Source organism: Poecilia reticulata, linkage group LG9 (genome assembly GCF_000633615.1).
Source record: "Poecilia reticulata strain Guanapo linkage group LG9, Guppy_female_1.0+MT, whole genome shotgun sequence".
NCBI classification, from domain to species: Eukaryota; Metazoa; Chordata; class Actinopteri; order Cyprinodontiformes; family Poeciliidae; genus Poecilia; species Poecilia reticulata.
In genome coordinates this window covers 2,264,883-2,286,402 of record NC_024339.1, presented here as the reverse complement: position 1 = coordinate 2,286,402, position 21,520 = coordinate 2,264,883, and the positions used below count along the sequence as shown (strand labels likewise).

General features: G+C 40.0%; 1 protein-coding gene across 2 annotated transcripts; it reads right to left on the bottom strand.

Annotated features, from left to right (window-relative positions):
* Positions 1-6: 6 nt before the first annotated feature.
* adam28 (ADAM metallopeptidase domain 28) lies at positions 7-20,462 on the bottom strand. Of its 2 annotated transcripts, XM_008417299.2 has the most exons (22): positions 18,306-20,462; positions 14,966-15,054; positions 14,759-14,835; positions 14,143-14,221; positions 13,937-14,013; positions 12,986-13,169; positions 12,779-12,841; positions 12,035-12,106; positions 11,683-11,852; positions 10,189-10,270; positions 8,799-8,932; positions 7,735-7,912; positions 6,034-6,123; positions 5,016-5,211; positions 4,821-4,926; positions 4,175-4,334; positions 4,010-4,090; positions 3,163-3,256; positions 2,982-3,087; positions 2,813-2,906; positions 2,646-2,735; positions 7-718 (listed from the first exon to the last, which is right to left on the bottom strand). In XM_008417299.2, exons 1-22 carry the CDS (start codon positions 18,361-18,363, stop codon positions 686-688), a joined length of 2,313 nt encoding a protein of 770 aa, XP_008415521.1. In that variant the 5' UTR covers positions 18,364-20,462; the 3' UTR covers positions 7-685. The 2 variants fall into 2 exon arrangements, with proteins under 2 accessions (XP_008415521.1, XP_017161955.1); XM_017306466.1 differs by lacking the exon at positions 18,306-20,462 and having other exon boundaries at positions 14,966-15,653.
* Between the last annotated feature and the right edge of the window lie 1,058 nt (positions 20,463-21,520).

The following is a 21,520-nucleotide window of genomic DNA, read 5'->3' as shown; positions in this document are numbered from 1 at the left end:
CCGCCGATTCGGCTTCGCCACCAGCTCCCTGATCCTTCAATAAACATTATTGTTTCTGACTCGCTCTGTCTGACTGTGTTCTTGCATGTGGGTTCGCAACCTTAAAACCGACATGACATTATTATCCTGGAAATGAAGTTAAACCACCAGTAAACATTGGATGATTTGTCGACTCTGATGTAAACACGAGCTAAGAAACTATTTTACAATGACGCTGCTTGCACATTACATTGACAATGTAAATAAAATATAAATATAAAAACATATTTCACAGTTTCTTATGAACAAAGACATGGCTTGATATGGAACATGAAATGCAAACATGCAGTAACTGCAGTCCAACGCGTGACTTTCAAACGGGCCGGTTCCACAGGAGTCACGAGAAACAAACACTGCAGCTAAAAGCAGCTCTGTCCCAACAATGTTATAATATACATTAATTACAGTCAGGGCCAATTTAATGTACAGTACACAAATGTGCCATAAGAAAACAGAAGTGAATCCCTGTGAAGTCCATAGTAGGGTGCCACACAAGTTCAGTTTGTACTTCCTGTTGGGGTTCAGGTGTAGTTCCTGTTGGGGTTGATGCAAACAGGACTCTGTCCCTGTGGCCTGCCAGCTGCCTCTAGTTGAAGACCAGAGGGAAGGTGTCAGTGTTCACTAACACTTGGCACCAGGCTGCACATCAGACCTTTGGGGGATGTACTGGTCTCAGAGCCTGGGATAAACAAACAAATATATATATATATATATATTATATTTATGTCTTGATTGAAGAAAATGACCCTTTATGCCTTTGTATAAACTGAACATGATTCCCTGGGGGTTGGGCAGCAGACCCCTATAGTTGCCACTGCTGGGTCACTGTTACATGGGCATTATATGTGGCTTTTATTTTTCAAACTCTGAGCCTGTTTTATGTCGTGTCATGTTGTCTGGTAGCTGTTATTTAAGTGATTTATTGATTCTACAAGTCTGGCAGTAATGAGGTTTGGTGACAATGAACTAAAAAACGTAAAATTATTTTACACGGGTATAAATCATTACTTACATAGGGCTGGGTTAGTTTAGATGACTTCCAACTCAGTTAATGAATAAAATAGTAATTTTTAAAGAGCCATCATCCTCAGCAACTACCAGCTCTCTCAATTTACACTTTAGATTTTTTTCCTTTGGCTTTAGCTGATTATTTATTTATTTGCGATGTGTTACTTGTTGCCAGATTAATGACAGCACAGACAGGGAGGGGGAAAAAAGCAAGAAATGTGAGATTTACACCACCTGCTAGCTATAACTGGAGCTGGGCTGTTAATGACAACCAGTGTTGTGTTTATGTCTGTTTGTGCTGCCCTCTAGTGGTCAGTTTTGATTTTAACCCAGTTTTTCATTTCTAAACCAACCTGTTTGATAACATCTTAGTTTTGTTACTGGTGAAACATTACATCTATAATTGACGTCTTAGTTTTTTTTTTTATCTCCCTCTTTTTAACATGACACCACCTGTCAATCAATCCAGTGGGTTTGTCAGCAACTGACCAATCGGCGGTCGCAATTTGTTCTGAAGCGAAACACCTGGAGGAACTGAACCTTCGATGAAGTTGAGTGCTGCGGTCATCAAGATTTGGTGAAAAATAATTCGGAAAAATTGTTAAACGTTAGTCAGTGGGGGATATGCAATTACGACACGCTCTATCTGAGAATTTAGAACACGGAATATTTTATTCGATTTCTAAAACCCAAACGGAGTCTGCGGCCGACCATGAGCACCATACAACCGTACTAACTTCCACGCATTCGTCTGTATAAAGGTAACTGCTTATAAATCACCCTCTTTTTTTTTGTTAGAATTTCATCTTATATGTTGAAGGGTTAAATCTTAGATTAATGCATAAAGCTCGATTGTGTGCTGCGGCTACAAGCGTAAAGTTTCTTTGTAAAACATGCTTGATCAATTATGTCTGAGTCGACCCAGAACGTTCCTTCACATTCATTCATTTCACAAGCAATTTGTCGCTCCATATCTGTAATCCTTTACGATCAGACCCCCCCTGGGCTTTGACATTAATTTCTCTGTAGTTTTCCGCAAATAACCCTAATGTATAGCTCGTTCTATTTATTTTATTTTTAAAATGTTAATGCCTGCCATCTTTGCCTTAGTGTTTGATGAGGCAAAAAAGTCTCGGGTAGCAGTGAGCTTCACTATCTCCACTATTTGTTTATTGGAGGTTCGCTCTACCTGAGGTTTACTTCCGCGTGGGCGGAGCGACTGAGCCACTATATGATCGACCAAAGTCTGTGTACGGTGGCGTACTACGGCCATTGTAGATGTTTTTAAAAAGAGCCCAATTTCAACCAAAAAATCTGACATTTTTAGATTGATCTCAGTAATTTTTGAACATTTTTCGAAATTTTGTCATTTTCCAAGTTTAATTTTGATCTCGAAATTTGAGCTCTGCAAAATTTTGACTTTTAGAATTTTTGACTTTACAAACTTAGAAATTCAACTATTTTTTTCCTAAAAAATTTCAGAAAATAAAAAATTTCAAAAAATGTCTGATTCTTTGAAATTTTTTTTTTACTACTTTTATTTTCTATCTACAATTGCCTTAATACACCATGGCAGCTGTCCCAGAGGAAGTGTTTACCTGGCGTGCAGCGGTGTAGTTCTGGCTCGGTGGTTCGGGTCGGTTCCCTGCTGGAGGTGGAGGAGGCGGAGCTCCTTTGGGCTTCGGTTCCTAAAAGTTAAGCCATATAGTTGTAAGTATATTGAGCAGCTGATGTACAGTCCTGCGTCACGATGCCATGCCGTTACCTGTCTGAGTAGCCTGGGCTGACTGATGGTGTATTCCTGGTTGACGTAAGGCGCAGAGCTGCTTACTGCTGGGGCTTTTCTCTGCGCTTGCGAACTGTTGGGAAGGAATTCGGTCATCATCACAATGAACAGGAACAATAAAACCATCTGTGGGGTGAATGTTGCTTACACTGGCAGGGTTGGACTGCGTTTCTTCCTACACATGAACCCCACAACCCCAAAAAACAGGCCGAGGATCACCAGAATGACAGCCAGGGAGATGGCGATGTTTGCTCCTGCAGGAATGAATCAGACATGAGTTGATCTGAATTCAGGACTTGCACTGATGAACACCTGGAGACGGTTCGTACCGGTGGACAGAGAACTGAAAGCCTCATCCTTTGCTCCACAGTTAGGAGGCAACCAGCCGGGCAGGCACTGACACTCACTTCTGTGATTGCACACCTGCAGAAAACACACACATTAGATCATGAACACACACATTAGACCATGAGCAAACGCACACACTGGACCCTGAACACACACACTGGACCCTGAACACACACACTGGACCCTGAACACACACACTGTATCGGATTGAAAAAAATTCCAGATGGGGGTATCGGTGATGATCTGCCTTATCCATGAGGGCAGATCTATTCAGTCTAACTCTATGCTTCATGCTCTGAGTGACATCAGGCTTTAGTATTTATTTTACATTATGTTTAGAACTCTTAATTGCACTTTCTAATTCCTAATGTCACAAAAACAAACTATTGCAGTTTGTTTTTGTCCGTTTCGGTTTCTTTATTCTTCACATTGGCTGTTCTGCTCCTAATTGCACATTTGTATTTAATACCTTTATGTTTGCGTTAAAAAAGACATTTTAAATCAATTAATCTGTTTTTGGATCAGTACTAAACCTCAGATATCGGAAGTGAAAAAGTGGATTGTTGCGTCCCCCTACTCTATTTACCATTTACTATTAAGAGAAGTAAACCTTACTTTATTCTTTAAAATTGACATGTCAAGCTTTATTAGTGATTTTTATTTAAAGCACTTAACAGAAAATGTAGTGGAGTTGCTCTAAATTGGACCTCTGAGAAGACAGAAAGTGACGGCTCCGGATGAACAGCTGGTGCCGGTTGCAGAATGTTTATCGCTCCAATCTAGACACAGTTGGTGTTTAGGAAAGCTGTCATGCTGGCGTGTACTCACAGCGTTGCCGGGGCATTTTGCCGAGCAGTTTGTGTTTCTGTACGCACTCTCGAGATCCATGCACTGGTTCTGGCTGCACACCTTGAAACACACAGACACACTTTGAAGCTGCTGCGAACACAGAATGATAAATCTAAAAACCTGGAAAACGTGAAAAACGAGTACCTTTCCCTCCCCACACATGATGCCTTCATCCACCTGCCCGTAGTCTTTGGTGTAGTCGGTAAAGAACGTCGCCTTGCAGACCACAGAAATTGTGACCATTTGGCCGTAGATTGGGTTTGCATTGCCGCCCTGGCAGAAGAGCTTCCCACACAAAACATCTCTGCACAGAAAACAAGAGGCTCATGTTTACGTCTGTCCCTGAACGTCACCTGAGGGAGCTGAATGGGAAATATCTCGATCAATTAGAGATGCACCAATGCACCTTGGTAGTCAACTCCAGTTTTCAGATGCCTTTGAGGTTTCATTTTGATTTTGTAATAGGGCCATGGTAGATGGGGAAACATTTGGGGAAGTTTCTGCCAAAAAAACAGAACTTTTAAGATTAAATTCAGAAATTTTGTAGAAAAAAACTTTTTTTTCCTAGTAGTATAATAGGCCACCTTTAAGCTTAATTTTGTTATTAAGTGGTAGAATTGGCACCGATCAGTTTAGTTGCATTTACTGAACAGCAGGTTGTTTCAGGCCTGTCGGTCACCGGCCAGAACCATCAACTGTGTTGACTGTTAGTTACTGATGGTTTGTTTGGTGCATCACTAGAGATGGGGATAATCATAATGGTAATTATAAGGACTGTTCTGAGACTCACTGTTTTTGGCAGGGAATAAAGTCGGTGTTGGAGAGGCGTCTGCAGTAACCATAGTTATTTCCTTTGGTGTTGTAGTTGTAGCAGGTCGAAGGAGCCTCATCGGCAGCTGGACAGACAAGAATCAAACCGTTTCACAGCCGACCTCATCGTTGTTCGTCTCACTTTTGAACGTCGCCTGAAAGCCGAGTCACTTACCGTTGCCGTAGACCTTCTTGCACTGCGCTGCCCTCTGTGGACACTGACCGTTGTAGCAGTAGCCCAGGCCCTTATCACATGGGAGACCGTTCACAGCGAACACGTCCTCGGGACAGGTGGCGCTCTTCCCGTCGCAGTACTCGGCCAGGTCGCAGTCGTCCTGCTTCCTGCGGCACTCGATGGAGCGAGGCTGGATCTGCGTGGAGAAAACCCCGTTACAAGACATGACGCGAACGTCTCTGGTGCTGATGGTGGATTTAAAGCATCCAGGCGTTTGCTGGATGCAGAGCTGCATGTTTTGTGACGCAAGCCTTATCAAAATGTAGAATAATGGTGCAGCAAGTAATTAGAAGAAAGCATCTTGAAATGCCTTCTGTATTTCAGATCTGATGGTTCCAGTGTGTGGCTCATTTCTAATCAGGGAAATAATTTTTCTATATAGATTTGAAAAAGTTGTGACTACAGTTTTTTATGTCTCCATTACTCAGATTGTCTTTGTCTCATATTGGAATTTGTTTTATGATCTAAAACGGGAACATCAAAAACTTATTTTCAGCCAGATCCAGATCATGAATGTCTTTGAAAGGTCGGTTGTAGCAGAATTTATTGGTGAAGTCCATCAATAACCTGCTAAAACATTAATGAATAGCTGTACTTAAAATTCAATAAGTACATAAAATGAAATGTTGAACATTTTTCTTGCATTTTACAGTTTATACAGATAAAAATGCCTTGATTTGATTGATAAAACAACTGCTATCTTGAAGGTTGAGGGCCACATACATGGTTGCGGCGAGTCGGATTGAGTTTGACATGTGATCTGAAACATTTAAGCGTGACAAAAATAAGCGGCAAAATACCCCCCAAGAAAAGTACTTTTTCATAAAAATTTTTTTGTTATAACTCAAAGTCCACAAGAGGGCGGTAGTGCGCCAAACAATTGTGTTGCTGATGTCCGCAGGAGCGTTGCCGTCACTGGGCTGTTAGGTCTGAGAGGTGATGAATGATGTCGACTCACCTTGCAGTTCTCGCAGCACTCGCCTTCAGCGCATTGTGAACCTGCGCTCAGGGTGCAGCTGGTGGCGTTGCAGCACGGGTTGGTGCACTCCTGTAAACGGCAACGTGTTTAACTTGAAGCATCAGAGAATCTCTCACATGTGAAACTTTGCATTAAATCCCATCAGATTCTGTATCGATCAATGTTGTATTTTTGCAAAGTTTGTAGCTAATTTTTTGTGGTACATCATGGTGAGCGATTAGGGGAACGTTCAATCGTGGCGAAGTTGATCTTTTCACTCCAGTCGTGTACAGAACAAAGGCAACGCTGGAAACAAATCTCACTGAAATCTCTCTCAGTCCAGTCAGTCGCTTAAAACCTGGCTTCATGGTAGCAGTGTTGGCTTCTGCTCTGCATGCTGCTCCGACAGGCTACCGACCGGAGCCATGTGTAATTCTGAGGTATGCTGCACATGCAGCCAGTGAATATCATCAGAGCTGACAACAGGTAAAAACAGAACTCTGAAAGGAATGCTCTGCTTTGTGAAATCGACTGTATGGCGTTACAGGAAACCTTAACATGATGTGTCAAAGGCTTTCAGCAGCCTTAAAATAACTGAAGGGGAGTTCTGAGGAGTTAAATATAACAATGAATAAGAGTCTAGTCTAGTCAGTAGTGCTAATTAGAAGAAATAAAGACCAAACAGTGATGAGAAAAAAACAAGCAGTATGAGAGTTAGACGCCCAGCTGAGTGCTGCTGGCTGTTTCCTAGAATCACCAGCTTGTTAATGGCTTTAAAACAGAAACATGTCTTGGTTTGTCGGGAAGATTCCAGATCACGAAACTTCGATGACAACTGGGACCTCTGTTAGATTGATAAATGCCCCAACGTTGATTTTAAATGCTGAATGGAGACAAATCTGTGCCGCTGCGTCAAATCTATAAACGAATTCCAATCTGTTTTTGACATACACATGGAATACATATATGAAATTTAAGACTTTTTCCTTTAAAAATAGATGATAAACTAAACAATGGAACTGGTCATTTTTCCGTCACAAGGTCTTTCCTTTAATTTGTCAATCACTGCAGCTCCTAATTTTCTATTAATTAAATATTTTATTTGTGTAGTCAACCCCTTGTTTCCATTAAAAGTGCAGTTTTTGTGCAGCTTGTCTGAGCCCTGAACGTGCAGAGTGTTCAGTGTTCATGTCTCGTAACATATTTTCATTTGAATTGATGTCTGTACTGCTGCTGCTCCCTTCAGCAGGTTTTCTTCCAGGAATTTTTTTGCAGCTTCAGGCTACAGATAATTTCTAAGCTTCATATCCTGGACTGTTGTCTTAAGCAATGAATGCATCTGATATATATATATAAAGACTGAGTCATGTCTACGTTAAACAGAGGCTTATTTTTCTGTGTTTTGAATGAATTTGTATTTAATTTGCATTAAAACATTTTTAGTTTGGTTCAGGTGGGTGTCTGCTGGCAGAGGTTTTGGATTTGAGTATATTTCTTAATGCATTAAAAAAAAAGTTCAGTAATGAAATTGAAATCTATTTTTTAAAATTGCATTGACTTATTTGGAAATCAGCCTTTCAAGGAAATTATGACTAAACTAAAATCCGAAATGTCCTCTTTATTGTGAAAAGCTGCATAGCAGTTTTAAGAAAGCCCATTTAAATTTTTTTCTATTTTATATAAAGGGCTGTTTTTATGTACCTCCACAGAGCCACAGTCGCACTGCTCTCCCTTTTCCAAAAATCCGTTCCCACAGACTCCTGGAGCCACGATGCTGGTGACGTCTGGTTTGTCGAACATGCAGCTGGGGTTGCGGGTTGTCAGGTACCTCTCATAGTTGGCAACACTGCAGCTACTGAACGTGCGTGGAATGTTATAGCTGCCAAGAACAAACAGTTTGTTGTTGTTTTTTTAGCTCCCAAGTAAGACACCACAATTATCAACAGACCTCAAGATTGCCCGGACAAAATTAGAATTGGTTTAAATAAAAAAAACAAAAAACCCAGAAATTATTAAAAATGTTATTAAAATATAAAAATACTTAATTTGGCTTTACAGTTGTGCTCAGGGTTTGACAAAATAATGAGCTTAGCACGTATCCCTGAGGAATCCCAGTTCTGAGCTACAGAGACATGGAGACATGTCCTTACAGCTTTCTGCTTCATCTGTCACAATATTCAGGATCCAGTGGCAGTTAGGCCTGGTCTCCTGGTCCCACAGCCTCATGATGTATGATGTTAAATATCTCTTATCAAAGTTTGGTTCAGTTACTAGTAGTTTACTTTTACATTACTGATTATTTAATTAATAATTATAATGTGCCGTAAGATATTAAAACAGCACTATACTTCTGGTCTGACACTTGTCTCTCCAGGTGCTTACACAGCCAAGACGTATCTACTGTGAGGTTAGTAGATGTGTTTAAAGTCACATCTACTTTAAATTGGTGCTGCGGTGTTAGCCTGTTAAAGCTGCAGCACTCTGACCTTTTCTTTACAGTCCTGTCGCTAAATCAGGAAAGAAAAAGTTCCAAACTCCAGTTTTATTATAGTTTACACATCAGCAAATCCTATGTTCTTCATTCTCCTGCTTATTTTTCCATCACAACACCCCCCCCCCTCCCCCCCCCCACACACACACGCACGCACACACACACACACACACAGTGAGAGAACTGTACGTAAACAAGGCGATCTTTGACAGCATCAGTGTCTGACCTACTTTAACAAACACGCCCTTTGAGGCAGCCGGCCACCGTTCCTTACCTGAGAGCTGCGGCCATGATGCAGCTGTCCCCAGAACAGGAGCAGCCACTGGAGTCGTCGTGACTCATGCCCAGGTTGTGGCCCATCTCGTGGGCCAGAGTCGCTCCCACAGCAATGGCTCGGGCGTTGTGATCCTAAAGACGAATAGAGGCGCAGCTGAGCCCAGAACCTGCAGTCTAGCTTCAATGAAGAACCTCCAAGACCTTGAGGTTGGAAGGCCTCGTTGACATAATCCTAATCTTTAGCTCCCTCCATAGCTTCTTGATCGGATTCCACTTGAAAATGTTAATATTCTCTTGGTAACACTCAGGAGATGGTGAATATGGTATCATGTACTGCATAGGACAACAGAAATGTATCTACCACTAGTACACCCCGCATTATTGTAAAAATCTTTCAAGTGTGTACATAAGTATAAAAATTTGCATCCTCACCCTCAGGTTGTATGTTCTTCACATTTCCATTTAGCCATTTTTAGAATGATGGCAATTTTTTAGAATGGCTGCCATTTTTGAGATCAAATGTTACCCATTTTCATGACTTGTGTGAACATTATGACTCGCATGTTTTTGACAATGGTAATCGGGAATCTTATCCATAAAACTTTAAGGAAATATGTGCTGAAACTGAAGACTTTGCAAGGAGATAAAGATGTGAGTCTCCTTAATGGTTAGCATTAGCTTCCCCTGATTTTTATTTTATTTTTTTATGTGAGTAGCAGTATAGCATTAGCGTAAAAAATATTTTTTTAGCAAATTAGTGGTTAGACAACCTAAATTTCTGATAATCTGGCAATAACTACTGCAGATTTAATGCAAACATTTGTTCTCCATCAAATCTGTGGCGGCCATTTTGAATAAATGGCCTCAAGAAAAGGGAAATGCAACATCAAGAAAATATACATTTGCTAAGGTTCAAAACATGTAGGCTGTGTTTTGACACTAAACGCATCAAATTGGCAATTTTAGAGAATTTTTTTCCCATGACAATTTTGGTGGTCATGTTGAAATTTTCAGTCACTAATGTTAGAGAAAAAAAGCAAACCCCAGGAAACATCTGTGCGAAGTTAGGTTCTTGTATCCACATGTGAAGACTTTGCTGAAATATTAACCAAACCACAATAGAGCAGTTTGGTTTCAAATCAAATCATCAATTGAATCATTTAGTCAGGACTGAAGTGAAGTATTTGAGAATTCATATTACTGGGTTGGCAACATTTTTATATCAAAATACCAAATTTTTCCAGTCATGATATTCCATTCTTTTCCAACCGTCAGTCACAGCAGCACAGTCTCAATAATCTGGAAAGAATTTAGATCCAAATGATCCGTTGGGCAGACCTGGACTTGTGTCCCTTGAACCGTTCCAGGAGCAGTTAGCTCCAGCTCACCTGTATAACCCCGACCGAGTGGTCAGTGCACAGAGTCCCGATGTAAGCCAGACCCACAGTGGCTCCTTCAAAGTCGATCCCGCTGAAAGACACAGTGAGGCTTTTCATCACGGCTGCATTCCATCTTCTTCATATGAATACATGTAAACATTTACAGAGCTACAGGAAAAATAACCGGTTTCACCAATGCACAATTTGGCTATGAAATTTCATGCTCATTGTTTGGCTGCCATCTGGTTTACAGTTTGTCATATTATTGCATCGTTTATTCATATCTCTAACATATCTTCACGGAAATGGATATGTTATGATGGATTCAGTTTTTTTCTTGGAAATACCTTCAATGTTTTTTTTCAGAAATTCTCTGATGTGAACATAGGAGCCCAGATTATGACACCGCTGCTGTTTTGCAGCAGATCTTGGCATATTGATGAAACATGTTGCACAAGAGTCGTTTGGAAACTAAAAACATCTAGAACATTCAGATTTCAGGCTATTTCAGTAGCTCTGTTCCCTGCCTCAGGTGTAACAGGTATGAACAATGCATGAATTTAAGTCAATATTTTTTATTAGTTTTGAATATTATTTAAAGCTAATGAAAACCCAAAAAGCAGTATCTCAGATGATTTTAACATTTTTTTTTTTGCATCAATTCCTGCATGAATGCTGGACCCGGGGCTAGGCAACGACGCGACATACACATAATAAATGTCAATAGAAAATACGTTCAATAGACTGTTCAATAGTTTCACTGAACTCTGATTCAGAGCTGAGCAGCATTCTGGGGAATGTAGGCAGAGGAAAGGCCAGCTAAGGAAGGTTGGTTGCATCAGCTGATTCGCTGTTTGATTACCTAGCAACAACCTGTTTGCGCAGCAGCAGTTTCGGGTTTCACCACTGTACCTCATAACTGCTTTAAAATAAATAATGGCTTGGAGTGGAGGCAGAAAATGAGTAGAAGAGCTGGAGAGGAAACTGTGGATATGTCACCAGTTTGGTAATATTTCAGAAATTGAAAAAAAAAAAAAAATCTATCAACTGATGAGAAACACTCGTATCATGATGCATTTTTTTAGCCGTATCACCCATCACTATGTAGACTTCATAAACATAACATTTCAACTATCAAAATGAACAGAAATAAAAGCTAAAAATCTATTGCTGCATTTCCATTGACCAAAGTGGAATTATCATTATAAATCCACTTATTGGCAACACACCAATTTTGAAATAATTCACATTTTTTGGTCAAAAGGTTTTTGCATTAGGGTGAGGTGGGTTTCTGGCAAAATTGTTGCAAAATTACATAGTGAATCTATAAAATACAAGAGTTACTGAAATAACTGAACATTTTGGTCATTCTGATCTGATAATACACCTGTCTTCATGCAACATCCTTTCTGTTGCACAACGCATGCACAGTTGGAAAGGGATGTTGCTCCATTCAAGATGACTAGAGACAGAATGACTTGTACTCATAGAGGTTAGTCAGACCTGATGAGGTGTGCGTTGTCGTGTTTTATCCGTTTCACCAGCTCGGAGTTTCTCCAGGTCTTGAAAGCGTCCAGGTTGGCGTTGGCGGGGTTGGTCACAGAGATCAGGTCGGCATTAGACCAGACCTCCAGACCCACCAGACCGATAAACGTCTTCAGGGGTTTGTATGCCTGCAGGTCATTACAACAAAGTGAACTATTCAGTTTCCCATTCAAAGCCCTACAGAGGTTTTCCAATATAACGAAAGGCAAATTATTAAAAGCAGCAATCTGGATGATGTAGCTGTCTGCTGAGCCATAAAATGATTTGTTGTGGAATTTGCCCAGGAAAGGCAGCAGCAGCACTGACTCACCATGTTGACAAAGTTGACGATTTCAAATATCCTCTGTCTCAGCTTGGTCAGATCTTTGTTCATCTTTGCGTACTGAAACAATATTTGGTTGCATAAGAAAAAAAGTTACATCCCGTTTCCCAACAGCTGATGCGCAATGAGACACATTATGAGAGGCAGCCGTAGTTTCGACCACCAATATAAGACTGTATATGACTTTAAAAACTGTTTCAGCACTCTGCCCGACAGGAAACACTGAATGACGACGCTAATTAACCGAGCTGCTATTTAAAACGGTGAAGGAAGAATTGTAAAGCTCTTTTAAAAGAGTCGAGATAAAAAAAAAACAACAAAAAAAACGCCTGATATGAAGTCCACAATCCTAATTCTGTACAGGAAACGCAATTGGTGAAGCCATTTTGCAGAGTCAGCAGATAAGTTTGGAACTCAGTTTCATTTTAGTTTGAGAAAATTTAAACTGACAAACTTGAGGTACAAATAAAAGGAGAGGTACGAATTACTAATAGTGTAGTTTTTTTTTGCTAATGATTCATAAATGCATTTATATTTAATGTATTTTATCTACTTTATCTGAAAGTGTCAGGATCTTCAACTGCATGTACGTTTTTACACACGCATATGTATGTGTGTGTACTACATACACACACACACACACATGTGTGTGTGTGTGTATGTAGTACACCAAGTATTGTATGAGTGAATGGTTGAATCAATATCACAATGAAATGCAATTGAAATTCTTACCGCTCGATTATCAGCTACAAGAACGAGTTCAATGTATTTCTGCTGCAGTAGAACAGGAAGACCCTAAAACAAAGTCAAACACATTTCAGTTTCCCCATAGAGCTTTACATCACCGTAGCTTTTTCTGACGTTTTCTGACTGTATCCCCGCCACCCAAAGTCACATTTAACCTCCGACAGCGAGACCAAGACGTAAACATGTACCAACCCCAGATCTGGAGCGGCTCTGGCTTGTTGGAGGTTCCATGCCGTCCTCCCAGGAAGTGTTTGTAACGCCACACACTGCAGGCGTCAAGTTCCTGTCGTTTATGGTCGTCACAGCGTGGTCGCCCTCGTCGCCACCAATGAGAGGCTCAATCAGGTATCGCTTTTCAGACGTCCTGAAGTAACCCCTAAACCCAGAAGTTATCCTCTTTTGAGAGCAGGTATCAGTAAAACACTCACTGCAGTTCACCACCAAGCAAATGAAAGGAATAAGATAACTAACCAGGCTAACTGTGTTAGCATCTTTACCTTTTGTGTCCAACTATTTTCTGATTCTGTACAAAATGACAATTTTCTGACTGGGATAAAAAAATCCCCAATCCATTTCAAATTTTCCCATGCCATGAATTAGTTTGTGTGTATGTAGCATTCAAGATGGCTTAGTCAGGTCAAGCTAGCTCAATTTTGAAATTATAATCTTTACTTAAAATAGGCAGAAATTTGCTTGTTGCGTTTTGATTTTCTTAATTTTAGTTCTTGTTTACCTGAAGGTGTTCAACTCTTCAGTAGGAAGAAATATGTGACTGTATTAACATAATGTTAACATTGTCAACCGTTTTAGTTTTTATTTGAAAACCCAAATCCACCAATTAATTACAAAGGAATTAATGATCTTTGACATTTTGAAATTTTTTTAATGAAAACAAGTAAAAAAAAAAAGTCTCTTCAAAGCATAAACTCCTATTTTACCGTTTCATCTTTCGAGATAAAACTGTCTCATTTCCTAGAATGAAACTAATTTCATTCTAATTCCATTGTGTGTCCAAGGCTTTATACAAGCTATAAAATTTAACATGCAATAGTGTAGCTGTTCAACTGAAACCGTTCCACTTTATCTATAGTAAATCAGCATTTCACACACTTAACATGATGAATGGATATGTGAGGCTCTTACCTTAGTCCCTCACATGTACTGATGCTAGCAGATGACTCGCTGTCATTCACAATCTTTCCATGGTAGTAACAGTGATCCTGACCAAGACAGAATATTAACAGGGATGAATGTAAATCATCAATGGCAATTTTTTTATTTTAATTTTCCAAATACGTATACATCTAAAATTATGCACACAGAATTCAAACTCTCTTAAAAACACTTACGACATCATGTGGGCTCGTGGTGACCCGAGTTCCATCTTCTTGGTAGTAGGTTTCTGAGTAGTCTCGGGTTAGTAACTCACTGATGAGAAAAATGAAATCATATGCATAATCTTTGTTCTATATTAGGAACTGAAATGGTTCCTTTTATGAAATGTAAGAAATGGTTTCTTAAATTCAACCTTGATTCTGAGGATATGTGATGTTCATTACAAGGAAGTTATGAAGAAAAACTTGTACAACTGTGTGGGTGTTTTTTTTTTGTTTTTGTTTGTTTTAAAGAGACAGACAGACACACACATGCATGTTTGCATGGCTATCGTTGTGGGGGACTTTCCATTGACTTCCATTCATTTCTACAGCCTAAACCTTACCCTTATCCTAACCCAACCTTTACATACCTAACCAAAACTCAATTCACACCTTAGTCCTAAATCTAACCCCTGACCCAAAAACAGCGTTTCCCCTTTTTGGGGATCAGGCTTCAGTCTCCACAAGGAGCAGTGGGACCCCACAATGTAGTATATGTCAGGAAAATGGTCCCCACAAGATATTACAAACGTGCATGCACGCACACAAAAAAGATTTGCACTCCTACGCCAGGGAAGTGAGAACATACTTATTTTTCTCAAGTTGTAATTGAATGTCTCTTCCTCCAACAGTCATTGCATATTTAATCGTCTCTGGTCTGAGGTACTGAAGGGGGTAGAGAAAGGAAAATTATGCTTTCTGTTAAGTTTTTTTTTTCATTCTCAAAGCCACGCTCAGAACTTGTAAAAGTATACCAAAGAATCAATCTACATGAAATTGAAGTAGGAAGATCTACCTCTGTGCTTCTTTTCCTTACTGCATGAAGTCTGACAGGTCGAACCACCTCATAGTCTGTCCCCACTTCAAAGGTTGGATTGTGGCTTTCTGTGAACACACAAAAGGAGACAGTGGATGGATATACAATATCCAAATCTCTTCCCATCATATTTAAGGTTCTCCTCAAGCCATCAAAAGTAAATCAAGAACTCCAAAATGACTCCATGCTGGAGTCATTTTCCCCAACAATACACATCGTCCAACATGCTGGGAGTGTGAACAGAAGTCTCCATTTAGAAATGGTTATACTACTTGGAGTAGATACACTAATTCCTAACATTGTGTTGGCTGAGCCACCCTTACAGCCTCTAATGCTTTACACAGCTAAATGCACCATAAATCTCTGTCCTAGCTGTTTGAATGTATTATGTTGTAAATATTTCCACACGACGGTACTGAATGAGGACAAACTCTGTCATGGATTTCTCGTAAGCTGTTTGTTAAAGTTGCACAGCTTGAACAGGAAAGATATCTGTAAGCCAGGGTTTGATGTCTCGATGACGTAGAGACTCTAGCCCAGTGTTTGGCTGTAACCACTTCAGTTTGACACTTCAGTTTTCTATCACAGACAGTGATTCACAAAGAGCGGTAACCTTAACTTGGCTTACAGTACACGATGAACTGCAGTAAGGAGAAATTTTTTTCTGGTTTTCTGGCAGGTCTTTGCTAGATTTATTTTAAATATTTAAATCATGTTTTGTTTATCTACTCAAGACAGCTTTTTGCATTCACTTCCTTTTTTCACTTTCGCTTGTCCATTTTCCTCATTGTTTGAGCGCACACAGCATTTTGTACTGTCGGGATCACGTACAAGGATGGAACAGAACATGAGAAAAAAACGAAAAAAAAACTAGCCAGCTAGCTGCAGTCTTCATAGCAACAGATTAGTGTTATGGTATCCTTGCAGCTTTGGTCTCCTTCCACAGTCAAAATACAAACTTGCTAGGTTAAAGATAATCTACCTTTAAGACTTTATTACATTTTTGTTAGAGCCGTGGCTGTCTGTGTTTTTCCTGGGCTGGCGTTTTGTCCACAGTGTCCTCATGTGAAATGACCTCTCCAGACAGACCTCCACCCCATAACTACCAACAGCTACAGAAAGTGGATTAATGTTTGTTAATCTGTCTGTTGATCTCAAACACATTTTAGATGACTGCCATAAATGAGCTTGTTAAATAGCATTAATATTTAGCCTGTTCTCCATGACGATCATCTTGTATTGAACCATTAATTATCAGGGCTGCAACTAACGATTATTTTACTTATCGATTATTCTATCAATTATTCTAATGATAAATTGGCTAAATAAATGGGCATATTTTCCATTAAACCCCTTAATCCTTTTTAAGGATAGAAATACTTTGAGACATAAGTAAGCAAATGATCAATTGACACTTTTAAACAGAAAATATAAAAATGTTTTTGCCTAAAATGTAATAACAGCGTTCCTGTGGATTCATGTGCAGCTAAAATAAATACTGTCTACTAATCTGATATACTGTCAATTTCCCGAGAGGCAAATTGACAAGAATCTCTACATCCCTTCTGTCTGGGCTGATGATCTATCAAATCTTTCAGCTGCAAACAGACACTAACTTTATAAGGCAACGCAAGTCTAGATACTCTTAGTAAGTCGTAAGTCTATCTATGTATCTTTGATTTACTTAATGTATTTACTTAATACATTAAGTAAATCAAAGTGTTGTTGAGTATTCCAAATTTCCTTCCAGTTCCTTTGGAAATGATACATTTTATTGAGAATGAACTGTCTCATTGACCTACACGGTGCCTATCATATTAAAGAGGTAGACGTTTCCTTAATCGGTAAGTATGTTGCGATTATTAGTTGAAAGCTCAGGACTGAGCTCCTGTAAAGAAGACTGACGCTTATCGCTGCTCTTACGGCAGACAGAACAACCAAAACACTGAAGTAACACCACAGATCAAATGGAGGGTTTGTACAGATTAGCACAAAATGCTTCTGTTTACTGACTTGAGCTCTGACACTAACCTGAACTGTAATTACAGGATCTCCATTGACTCTTTTGAAAAATCACTGACAAATTATTACTAATTTACTATGTGTGTAAAATATGAAACTGGTAAAGCAATCCATGGGTAAGTGATCAGAAGGCCAAACTCGCTCATAAAAATAATAGAAAATTGGATGAAATTACACATAAATATTGGTTTTTGTTCCGTTATTAAATATTAAACCAGGAAACAATCATATAAAACCCCGTCTGGAGGGGGCGGCGCACCGATGATGATTCCCCGTACACTTCAGCGCGCCTTGCGCTCCTTCACCTCGCGCATATAACGAGGTAAAAGTAGCGAGTTTTACCCTTCACGTATCGTCGCCTCGGGGGCCCCCGAGGTGACACAAATTTGGGGGGGGGGGACGAGTGAGCGTCGCTCCTTCACCCTGACGTTCCTTCCCTCGGGTGGGGGGGCGCCGATCTATGTTTTCGCATCCACCTGAATAATGTGTAGTTGCGCCACTGGATCCACATGTTATGCTTTTGGTTTTAGACACAGGCATAATATTTGGATCGAATTTACCGTTGACCTCTAAGCCTGTTCTGGTAAGAGCTTACCATATTTGATCAGGTGCAGTATGTGCAGGAACTTTTCAAGATGATGTAGTATTTAAATTTTTTTCTATCTAGTTTCTAAATTTGAAAAGGAAATGAGTTTTGTTCCTGTGACGTACCAATGATGTTAATTCACAAGAGGCCAGAGCAAACTCTTGAGTGTTACCGGCGGTGGAAACGCAGTTTGCCACAGAAACCAGGGAAACTCCTGGTCCAGATTCCGTACTTCCCATCAGCGGGGAGCAGCTGTAAAGTTAGTCACTAACTTCCTCTGTGTCACTGTTACCTGAGGACCTGCTAGCACCTGGGAGGGCAGAGGCTTTGTTGTCACACAAAGTCTGCCGCCGACAGCGTTTCATTGCTGTGTGTTTACTACGTTCATCTTAAAACCCAACAACTGCTAAGTTTCGACATGCGGTAGGCAGTATATCACCTCAGGGAACAGAGTCGGTCTCTCTCTGTCTGGTTGAGTAATTGTTACTTAATCTCATGCCCTGAACTCCTCTGGGTCTTGTCTAAAAGTGCAAACATATGGACTGACTCATTGTTATCACTGCCTTTGATTCTTGTCAGCTCATCTGTCTCTTCAAGACCTTTACAGCACAACTTGTTTATCAGGTTCAGAAAGCTGCATTCTGGAAGGCAAGGCTTTAGTTATTAATTAGCCCTGCCGCTGAATAGAGGTAACAGTATCCAGTCACTTACCCGAGGATCTGAGCGAGACGTTCAGGAAGACGATCAGCAACAGAAGAGTCCGTGTCATTGTTGCAGTCCAAACTGTTGCTGATCTTTGCTCTGATCAGGCTTTATGTGATCTACCTGCATGTTGTGCTGCTTGCACTGGCAAGGCCACGCCTTCGCCCGCCTCCCGGACCTGTCACAGACTCCTTACTGACAAGAACGCCGCCCCTCCACCCCCCACACCCTCAAGCGACCGGCCTGAACCTGCCGCTGACTCCGGGCAAGGATTCAGGAAGGAAACGGCTCGAGCGTTGCGGGCGGATTCAAACTTCCAGTCAGCTGTCTTTCACACCACTGCTCTTTGGATTTTAGTCAGTATGATTTACTGACGTTAATCATAAATCACTTTTTTCTTTTCTTAGTTTCTTCCCATTTTTGGTTTCTATTGAGGTCATAAATAAAAAGTCTGACTCGCTTTATGTTGTGACTGTGACTCAGTCGTGTTACTTACTTAATATGGTCATTTCCACACATTATTTTTCTCAATGTCATCAGAACATCGGTGATGTATGCAGCAGATACTTGGAGTGGGCTCAGTCTGATGCAGTTAGATGCTTCTTCCTTCTTTCTGGGTCGGACCCTCACCCACTGAACACATGCCTGGAGTCACAGCAAAGACAAATTGTCTGAAGACAATACAGCTAATGTGTGTGTCTCTCTCTCTCTCTCTCTCTGTCTCTCTCTCTCGCTGCTGACGGGGACGTTTCAGGACACAGGATGTATTATGTGTGTCACTGTAAGGTCTCTACAGCAGAAGAGTGTCAGTCTTTCTGATCTTCAACGAGCCATATGAAGCAAACTTCCTCCTCCTTGTCTCTGCTTGGTGACCTACCGTTGTAAATGTTCAGGAAACGAGACCATTGACACTCAAGTTAAGCAAGTCACTGATGAAAGTGTTGAATGATGGTCATTCAACATCATTCAAACACTTTAAAATGCTTCTGTCAGTTTATAAATCACTGAACGGCTTAGCAGCCCGATACATTAAAGATCTGCTGTTGTTGTATCAACCAGAACCTCTCAGGTCTCCTGGTTCTGGTCCTGGTTCTGCTTTGCATCCCCAGAACTAGAACCAAACTTGGAGAAGCAGCATTCAGCTTCTATGCACCACAAATCTCGAACAAACTTCCAGAAAACTGCAGAACAGTCGAAATGCTGAGTTTAAGTTGTCTTTCTTTCAGGATCTTATCTTTATTTCACCTTTTTCATACTGTCTTTTAGTTATATCTAGAGGAACAACCTAGAGCATGATGCTGTCACCACCATGATTTCTGTACTTGGTGCTCTTTTGTATATTTGTACCAAACATATATTGTGGAGTCCAAAACGTCCAGCTGTTTGCTCCTCAAGTCATAACACACGTTCCCACAGGTTTTAAAGGGAACGGATTTGGTGTAAAATTTAGCCATAACGTTTTGTCTTTATAAGAAAAAGTTTCAATCAAGCCTGATTCCATGGTTCCGAAATAAGAAGAGCAAATTGGCTTATCTAATGTATAACCCAACCGAGGCTAACGGAGATGTACTGGGCCGTTGTTTACCTTTAAAAGCCTTTTTCACCTGTAGTCAAGACTGAATCCTCACCTCTGAAGTCACCGTGTGTCTGTTTTACCAGATTTTCTCCTCTATCTGGAGAATGTCTGCACTGTCTTCTTCACCTTTAAACTGCTGGTAGACTCTTTTCCAGAGAAATCCATTGATCAACATCAATCAGAGTGTAATGCAGGATAAATCCCACCAACACAAACAGAGCTGGGAGTGTTTGATTAATCTAACGGAATCCATCCAGGAAAGGAAACTACTCAAGATGAAGAGGAAGTAAAAGTCATAACTTTATGAAGGAACCAGACTACGCTTTTGTGCAACACGTTTAATATGTGGAATAAAAAGCAGTTGTTTTGGGAGCACTGGCCGTGAAGTTTTGGTATAAACACGTCTGCATTCTTCTGCTCTGAGGCTGCTTGGCTCACATAGAATCTCATTAAAATTCTGTCAAGTATCATCATGAAATACTTTTGTTTAACTCTGTGTTCTTCAATTATTTCCCGTCATCGCCTCCTAGGGATCATAAATTTTTTTTCACCCCCCCGGCCTCCTTCCCTCCCATGCAGAGAAAGAGAAAGGTGCAAATGTTTCCCTGGAATGTGTTCTTTGTCTTAACATAATAAACCAATTTAAAACTATAAACAACGGTTCTAGTCATTGCTTGTTTTTCACATGTAATATAGTTTTTTATCATTTATTGTGCAAAATTTGGAACAATGCCTAAATTTCTGCTACATGAAAAGTGGCAAACATTTTGCAGTAACAGTAAAAAGGTCGGCTTTGTCCATTTCCTGGCCTTTTTCTGTGAACTACAGTTACTTGCTTACAAAGCCAGACTGGGTTTTGGATCCACGAGATTCTGAAACGGATTTTAAAACCCACAGAACCAGAACCAGGAAACTCCAGCCCAGAATGAACCCAGTTCGCTGAGCTCTGAGATTCTCTTCCTGATATCTTGGCTGACTTACCACACAGAGACGGTGTGTGTTTTAAGGTGTGGCTCCAGTCACCTGAGAGTTTGTAAATTAGCGAATCAGGAAATTACAATGCTATGACATCTTCATAGTTAAAGTGCATGTGAACTTTTGATTTGAAAAACTCAAAATCTTTCATCTAATCATTTTGATATTCAGCTAGCTAATAAAAAAACTTAATGATTCTAACTGACCTACAGCAGGAAGGTTTGGTCAGATTTAATGTCAGACTGTAAAAACATTTTTTTCTTTTTTTTCTGAGGTATTTAAATATGTAATTTGATGTGTATTTATTTGTGTGATTGTTTTCCATCTATTCTTTTACCTAATATTGACACTAATAAGTTTTTCCCTTATAGCAGTAAATGGAACTCCTCGCACGTTTTCTGTATGTGAAATTAACAGCAGAAATTTGGTTTATTTAGCTTGTCGGAGAAAGAAAATGGGTGTTTAAATATTTATTTAAATTTTAAGTTTGAAAACTAAACTTAGCTTCCTAACTGAATATTGAATTTATTCAGGTGAAATAGATATTTAGCTGGGATCTTTGACATTTGTAAATATATGAATAACATGGTGAAAACATGAATACCCACATTTTGTTCTTTACAACAGGAAAAGTAAACCAAAATATTGCTGCTACTTTTTTTTTTTTTTTTAC